The sequence below is a fragment of the Clytia hemisphaerica genome, unplaced genomic scaffold, assembly GCF_902728285.1.
Source record: "Clytia hemisphaerica strain Z4C2 unplaced genomic scaffold, Clytia hemisphaerica genome assembly, whole genome shotgun sequence".
Taxonomy (NCBI): domain Eukaryota; kingdom Metazoa; phylum Cnidaria; class Hydrozoa; order Leptothecata; family Clytiidae; genus Clytia; species Clytia hemisphaerica.
The window spans coordinates 1124213-1133206 of NW_027103587.1; the positions used below are offsets into that span (position 1 = coordinate 1124213).

Sequence of the window (8994 nt, forward strand, 5' to 3'; positions counted from 1 at the left end):
TTAAATCCGCAAAATGCAATTTTTCGGATATTTTTTTTCGACCGTGAAAGTTAGTTCCAATAAGGTAGTTCAAAAATACAAAAAAGCCAATACTGCATATGTGAAAAAATAAAAATAAAGAAATGATGAATTAATATTACATACATAAACGCCCCCGTCTATTAGTCTTGTCTAATTTCTGATCTCAGAATATGATGAACCCGACTGACTTAAATTATAATTACATAAATTATTGTAGAAGTGATACATACAGCATAAGACGAATGTTTGGGAAATCAAAAAGACAACTTTTGTAAGGATGTTATGAGTTTTGTGTATATCGACTTTGTCCTGCACTGCTAGGTACATATAAAGAAATATACTCAATTTTATAAGCAACTGTTTCTAAGGCTCAAACCTTGAAATGTGCATGTATTAGTTAGAGGGGGTTGCTCCAAGATCCTACTTTTTAGGATTTTTCAAAATTGTTAGGCGTTGCACTCTTGACATATCTCGTTGTTTCATAGGCAAATCTACGTAAAAAAGAAGGAGGTTGACACGCATAAAATAATAAAACGAGATTTCAACCTTAAATTTCTTATTGAAATGCCAGTAAACTAATTATCCTGAAATTTGATGACCTTGGAAACTCCAGGTTGGAGTTACAAACACAGGTGAGTCAGCAATGTAGCTTTTACCAAACATGATTATAGGACATAATTTTCCATTTTTTAGTCATTACTTATGGACCTCAGAAGCCGGTCTCTCTTGCAAAATATCGACCTCGTTCGCTCGTATTGGACCTCGCTTCGCTCGTTCCAATACGTCGCGAACTCGGACGATATTTTGCCAGAGAGACCGGCTTTTCGGTTAATCCATTTATAGGCCTGCAAAAATGGAGTAATAAAAGTAATTGACATTTTAATGATGTCAATTTCATAACTGGTCACTATGGAGAAAATATTGACTGGCCACGTGACATTAATCATCCAACCAGTTTTCTTAAAAATGATTGACAGTTGTATTGCAGGGCTATAAAGTACTTTAATGGGATAAACTTTCGCGGGGATTAAATTTCGCAGTTTGGCATATCCGCGAAATTTAGAAATTTTGCGGGGACTTAATTTCACAGATGGCGCTATTGGGTGGCAATATTTTCACGATTTTTTGACTTCTACTGTCAAACCATGCTTTTTAATTGTTTTGAAATACACATTATTAGCGCTTCTTTGATGCCTGTAAACATTCAAATAGTATTTTTTTGACATATTTTGAGTTTTATTTAGATATATTTCGCCGGACGAGGCCCTTCCAAATTTCCATTGGGATTTAATTTCGCGGATTTTCGCGGATGACACCCAAGTCCGCTAGATACGCGAAATTTAATCCCCGCAAAAGTTTATCCCATTAAAGTATGTTATTCCATTAATAACAGCTACACATGACATTTTATAGCTAAAATGTAAAAAAGCCTTTGTACCTCATTTTAGAAAAGTTTTGAGCATCATATTTACCCACATTACTGGGAAATCCAATTTCATAAACAGGGTAACGTGTGTTTTTGTTGTAAGTTTTCCTGATATTGTCACTTTCACCCGATTTCAGATTTTTAAAAAGAAAATAAAAAAAACTTAAAACATCAATTTTATTTTTATTTTATTTCCATCCTCCTGTCCAAAACTTTTCCTCATAATGTCCGTAAACCAGAAAATAAAAAAGTAATTGCCTTAATAGCAGTATTTCATCTTTTCTTAAAAACTTTGAAACATAATATGATTATTAAATCATCTTCTCTCTCGTAAAAAATAACAATAAGAAAAAACAACAACATAATATGACACGCCATGGTAAAAATTGTACGGCAGGTGCTGTGTACACATATCATGAAAAGCAGAAAGACACCAAACAATCAGGATGGGGTTCGCAACAAGCTCGATACAGTAAAGACTCCATCAAAGATTTTGACTGCTGCTCATTGACTCTTCAGCCCTGCAAGGACCCAGTAGTGACAAAGGAAGGCCACCTGTATGAGAGAGAAGTCATACTGGAGTACATTCTTCACCAAAAACAAGCCAACAACAAGAAAATGAAAGCCTATGAAAAACAGGTACTTTAATAGTTTTCTCTTGGGTCAGTCCCCCAGAAATTCTAGACGACCCGGTTGTCAAATCCCACCCCTGAAAATGAAAAAAAATCGTTTTCACACGCCTTTTGTGTTTTCCCTCCCAGAAATGTTGAAATCCCCCCCCCTTTTCGGCCCAGGTCCAGGGGACCGTTCGGGGACCCCCGTTCGGTGTCCGGGAGGCCCCGAAATCGGTCCACGGAGCGAGCCAGAACGATTTTTGCCGGCTTTTGACGATACTTTGAGGAACTTTGACCCCCCTCTTCACGACCTGGATCCGGGCAATTAATTTTTATGCAACTTATATTTTAAATTGCACACTAAAATGTAGTTTTGAAAAAATTTCACCACAAGAGAAAAAAAATTAGATTGCCAATGTCTAAATAAAATGCTTTTTGGACCTACCTCCGGGTGCCCCGGTGGAGGTCCTATAAATTAACCCATGTCCGTTCGTTCGTTCGTTCGTCTGTCCGTCTGTTACCAGCTTTTCTCAGGATTGGCTCATTAGTTTTTTCTGATTTTTTGCACAATGATGCAAAATGGCAATGCCCAGAACGTGACGGAGCCCGATTTTTGAGAAAAAATTTATTTGGGCAAATTTGGGCCAAAAACTACCTAAAAATAGGGTTTTTTGGACTTTGTGCAAAATCCTGTCATTACTTTTTCCTGATTTTTTGTACAAAGATGGAGGGCAAGATTCTCTAAAGAATGGCTGAAGTGGTTTTTCCGGAAAATTCTTATTCGCCTTTAAAAAACGGATTTTCGTATTTTGGGGGGAAATTCCCTTTAACCAAATAAGAAAAATATAGCTTTTAACAATGTTGACTCGTTATTTTTTTCTGATTTTTTGCGCAATGATGCAAAATGGCAATGCCTAAAATGTCGGAGCCCGATTTTCGAAAAAAAATTTATTTGGGCTAATTTGGCCAAAAACTGCCTAAAAATAGGGTTTTTTGGACTTTGTGCAAAATCCTGTCATTACTTTTTTCTGATTTTTTGTACAAAGATGGAGGGCAAGATTCTCTAAAGAATGGCTGAAGTGGTTTTCCCGGAAAATTCTTTTTCGCCTTAAAAACGGATTTTCGTATTTTGGGGAAATTCCCTTTAACCAAATAAGAAAATATAGCTTTTCTCAAAGTTGACTCATTATTTTTTTCTGATTTTTTGCACAATGATGCAAAATGGTTATGCCTAAAATGTGACGGAGCCAGACTTTCGAAAAAAAATATATTTGGGCAAATTTGGGCCAAAAACTGCCTAAAATAGGGTTTTTTGGACTTTGTGCAAAATCCTGTCATTACTTTTTCCTGATTTTTTGTACAAAGATGGAGGGCAAGATTCTCTAAAGAATGGCTGAAGTGGTTTTTCCCGGAAAATTCTTATTCGCCTTAAAAAACGGATTTTCGTATTTTGGGGGAAATTCCCTTTAACCAAATAAGAAAATATAGCTTTTAACAATGTTGACTCGTTATTTCTTTCTGATTTTTTGCGCAATGATGCAAAATGGCAATGCCTAAAATGTGTCGGAGCCCGATTTTCGAAAAAAAATTTATTTGGGCTAATTTGGGCCAAAAACTGCCTAAAAATAGGGTTTTTTGGATTTTGTGCAAAATCCTGTCATTACTTTTTTCTGATTTTTTGTACAAAGATGGAGGGCAAGATTCTCTAAAGAATGGCTGAATTGGTTTTTCCCGGAAAATTCTTTTTCGCCTTAAAAAACGGATTTTCGTATTTTGGGGAAATTCCCTTTAACCAAATAAGAAAATATAGCTTTTCTCAAAGTTGACTCATTATTTTTTTCTGATTTTTTGCACAATGATGCAAAATGGTTATGCCTAAAATGTGACGGAGCCAGACTTTCGAAAAAAATATATTGGGCAAATTTGGGCCAAAAACTGCCTAAAATAGGGTTTTTGGACTTTGTGCAAAATCCTGTCATTACTTTTTTCTGATTTTTGTACAAAGATGGAGGGCAAGATTCTCTAAAGAATGGCCGAAGTGGTTTTTCCCGGAAATTCTTTTCGCCTTAAAAAAACGGATTTTCGTATTTTGGGGAAATTCCCTTTAACCAAATAAGAAAATATAGCTTTTCTCAAAGTTGACTCATTATTTTTTTCTGATTTTTTGCACAATGATGCAAAATGGCAATGCCCAAAATGTGACGAAGCCAGATTTTTAAGGAAAATTATTTTGGGCAAATTTGGGCAAAAAACAGCTTAAAAGTTTTTTTGGGCCTGAATGGTTCAAGTGATTTTCGTATTTTGGGAAATTCCTTTTTACCATTTTACATTATTCAACACACAAGCTTTATTTTTCCATTCTGAATTGTTGTACAATTATTGTCACTTTTTTCTTATTTTCATCTGATGTTAATCATTAGGTAGGTCCATTCAGCATGTTGCTTGTTTTGAATTTTATTTACAAGAAATAGAGAATGTAATGATATACTGTTTTCTGATTTCTGTTAAAAGTTGAAAAGTTTTTTCCCCAGAAAGATTTTGTTGCACCTTTTTAAACCCCCCCTGGACTTCCATTTTTCCTTTTGCCCCCCCCCCCCCTTTTGGAATTTTTTTGAAAAAATCCCCCCAGCAAAAAGGGGGGGGGGAGAAAACTAAGCTTTTCCTTTTCAAATTTTCTTAACTGCTGATGTGACTTTGAAAAAAAAAGCCATGTTCTTTTATTATTTGCAGGGTGTCTACGGGACCTTGAAAACCTTGAAAATGAACCACCCAACCTTGAAAACCTTGAAAACTATCAATTTTCTGGGAAAAAACCTCTTCCTCTTCATACTTTTTATCATACATACATGTAGGTTTTTCTCTAGAATTGCAAATTGAGGTATCTTGCCGGACATCCCTCTACCATGATTTTTCCGATTTAGAGTAATCTGAAAAATTAAGAACGCATTTAAGAACATTTCAGGCTGAAAAATGCTAAGGAAATAAGCACATCCAGGCTCAGCAAAGTTTTAACTGTTTTAATAAAAAAAACGTGTACTTCATTAAATCATGTAACAATATCTCTATAAAATTGCCTTTTGATTGATGGGTTGAAGCCATTGCATAAGGGTGACCGGACTGAATTTTCTATAGAATTTCCTAAGGGGGGTCTGAATTTTCAAATGTATTTTCTAAGGGGTTACCACCTAGGGATTCTCCCAATGTATTACAAGGTTTTCAGTACAACTAACCAAAGACAAAATGGAATTTTTAATACACTAATTTTGCACTAATTTTTTGCCTGACCACTTTTTCTGTCCACCCTGTATGGCTCATATGGCTAAAGGATATAAAAGTTATTTCTTATATCTATTAGCCTTTGAATATTTGTTTTTCACGATGTCTGCTAGTTGTATCTTACAAACCTATCTGAGAGCCATGTCAACTGAGTATCAAAAAACCTTGAAAAATGTCACCATTTTTGCCAAAAAGACTTGAAAAACCACTTAAAAATGATCAAAACAACCTTGAAAACCTTGAAAATCCCGAAAGAAAATCTATACTTTTTTAAACATTGATCCTGAGGAGGGAAATATAATTAGAAAATACCTCGTTGGATGAATAATTGGAAAATGAAGATGAAAAATGAGCATGAAAGAAAATCTTTTCCGAAGACCCTTTTTACTTTGGCTATAAATAAACCATCTGAGCCAAACAAATTCTTTCAAAGATGTTTTTCTTCATTCAAATAAGGTTATCAAAGTTGAAATAATCAAATAAATGTACCGGGTGACCCAGAAATAATTCAGAATTTTGTTGGCTAGATCAGGCAGAAATTAACTTTTTATAACGCAATGGTGAAATGTTAAAGGTTTTGTTTTTAAATAAGAGTGATATCGTTTGCTTACTCATCAATTTTAATCACAACTGTTTCACATTGGATAGGGAGCAGGATTGGTCAGAAATTGGAAAAGAAAAACATTTTTTTGCTTATATCAGCATAATATAACAATAGGCAGATACAGTCCTGGTATGAAATATGTGTCTTATATAAAACGGGATCACTTATGTAAAAACAAAACCTTTAAACACTGGTCACTTTAAAAATATTAAAAATATTAAAAGACTTTAGCCTAGGTCATATAATTTTTCAGTTGAATCCTTTTTTCTAATTCAGTTGAAAAAAGACGAGAAAACACAAACAGAAGAGAAAGAGATCGCCAAGGGAGAAGTTGTCACCAAATTTCTCACAACAGAAAAAGCCATCAAAACAAAACGCGAAAATCCATTCAAAAGTGAGAAAAGTGAAGACCAAGCTGGCCCTTCATGCAACAAGAAAAACAAAGAAGAGGAAATCAAAACCATGAATATCAATACGAGTGAGTAAAGTTTCCTTTTGGTTCGAAAGTTGATTCAAACCCTGCAATTATACGCTTTTTATAAGAATAGTGTAATTTGCCTGAGGGTAAGCATTATTCTTATCTTTCTATTGTTCTAAACAATAGGCCTATTTTTCTAACTCTGAAATCTCACCCTTTTATTCTTATAGAAGTTATTCTTATATGTAGGTATTTGGTAGTGGGGTTAATTAGTATAAGAAAACTGCAAATGGTTTTTTGACTCAATTTTGCACACTAACATTATATCAAATGTAATAACTTTTGGCCGAGAGAGGCAAAATTTATAGGGCCTTCATTACCCTTGGAAACCGAAATAACGGTTGTTCGAGTTTCCTTAGTAACGGGAAACTTTTTCGTTAAAAAATGAAAATTTGTTCGTGCCAATCGAAAGAACACAAATTTTTGATAAATTAGTTACCTTATCGGCCCTTTTTACGCTGGCCCTTTTTGGCGTTATACTTGGGCTCGTGTCGTGATAAGGGCCGGCGTAAAAGGGGCCGGCGTAAAAAGGGCCGATAAGGTATATTAAACATGCTCGAATGTTTTGACTGTTTAAATTTTGTCTATGATGTCATTATTTAGTCCACTGCAATTTAAGGCATATTTCAAAATGCCATGGCTTTTCTCAAAATTTGCAAAAGTGTTCTATGATGAATTTAAAAACTTTTGGTCGAGAGGGGTAAAGTTTTGAAGTCCTAAGTTACCCGTGGCAACGGTTTTGGCATTTGTAGTTTTCTAACAATCCAACATCGAGGAGGGTTGTCAAGCAACTTGGAAATCCTTTTGAGAACTTTTGCAAAATTATGATACCTGTAATATTTCCTTTTGGTTCGAGGGTCGATTCATATTCATTAGAGAAATTATAAGTGAAAGTTCTCGTGCCACAAGTCTAGCCTCTTCGTCAGAATTTTCAAAGAACCTTTTTATCCTTGATTAACATTACTTCGAGTGAGTAGATTTTATTTTTTAGTTCCAGAGACTACGTTGTGGGCAGAGGGATCAAATAAAGTTGGATATCCAGGGGGTTCGATGATTCAAAAAATCAATATCCTCAACAGTGGAAGTAAAATCTTTTTCTGGAAAAGCACATTATAACATTTGTTTATTTCTATTAATCTTTCAGACGCACAGGAGAAGAAGAATCTTCCAAGTTTTTGGATTCCCTCCCTCACACCACAAGCCAGCCAGTCACGAGTAGAGAAGCCAGACAGTAAAGTGTACTGTCCCATGAGTGGCAAACCTATCAAACTAAAAGACTTAATTTCCGTAAAATTCACTCTGGCGCCTGCTGACGAATCAGATAAGCAGAAATCGATTGTCGCTAGGAAACAGCGTTATATTTGTCCGGTTACTAGGGACGTGTTAAGTAACACTGTCCGATCGGCGGTGCTGAAACCGTCCGGTAATGTAGTTTCGATGGAATGCGTTGAGAAGTTTATAAAGAAAGACTGGGTATGTCCGATCACTGGACAGAAATTGAAAGAAAAGGATGTCATCGAGCTAAAACGTGGTGGAACAGGTTACTCGTCCGTTGGTAAAGACTCTCTTGAAGGCAAAGCGTATGGGCCAACCATGATGGTCAGCTAGAATCATTTATATTCACCTTGAAAGAATGTTGCATGCGTTGTTATACGTGCGTTGTCCGGAAGAGGAGGCGCTCCGATGGATTAAATATTAACTAACTTCCACACGTTTTACTTACGTAATATCAGTTGCGTAGCCAACAGGGTGCAAGATTTGTATAAGAGAGAGATAGTTGGTTGAGCCATTGAGTTCAGAGCCCCGAATGGGATAGAGAGGAAACTCTTGGCTTGGAAATGAAGCTACTTTTTCCCATCCAAACTGCGTAGTTTTCATACAAACGTCGTATTGAAAATAAAATTCATCGCTTTGGTTTTGAAAAATGTACCGCGTGACAATGTGTGGTTTCTCAATACGGCGTTTTTTCTTGCTTGAGAAAGGTTGAAGATTCCTCTCTAGCTCTCTTGGGCTTTAAACTCCATGGGCTGAACCCTGTTATGACATCTCTTTACTGGCTTATGAAAACATTTGCACTGTTAAAGGACTGAAAACTTTATAACAGCTGAGACTGACCTGAATTTTAGCGACCCTTTTACCAGATAAAGAATTTTCTTCATTATTGTGAGAATAAATACCTAAAAGTTTGCAAATAATACTCTGAAGCCACTTTATGGTAGTGATTCGAAACCACAGATTTTAATACTCGCTCACACACACTTTGCGTTAAAATTCTTTTCTTTTCGAACATAATTTAAAATTTCGTATAAATATCATGACTTCGAAAAATAATTATGTAGCCAATTGGATATAACTAAAAGGATTTACTTCGAAACTGTGACGACGAATTCCGTTTCTATATAACTAAGAAATGGGAAACTTATACTATGCTTATACTATAAGTTTCCCATATCCGCACTAAGATTCCTTTGCCACTCTTTTCTAGCGGAAAAAGACCAGGACTTCGGGTAGTTAAAAAGTAAGCTTCGAAAAGTTAGGCAGTTTCGTGACGAGACACAAGATTTTTCGTAACTTT

At 35.5% G+C, this 8994-nt stretch overlaps 1 protein-coding gene across 1 annotated transcript; it reads left to right on the forward strand.

The window, feature by feature from the left end:
* Nucleotides 1-1760: 1760 nt before the first annotated feature.
* Nucleotides 1761-8614, forward strand: LOC136801438 (nitric oxide synthase-interacting protein-like). The gene is made up of 3 exons (XM_067058076.1): nt 1761-2086; nt 6218-6419; nt 7564-8614. The coding sequence occupies exons 1-3, from the start codon at nt 1814-1816 to the stop codon at nt 8025-8027; spliced, it is 939 nt and encodes a 312-aa protein (XP_066914177.1). The 5' UTR covers nt 1761-1813; the 3' UTR covers nt 8028-8614.
* The last annotated feature ends 380 nt before the right edge of the window (nt 8615-8994 follow it).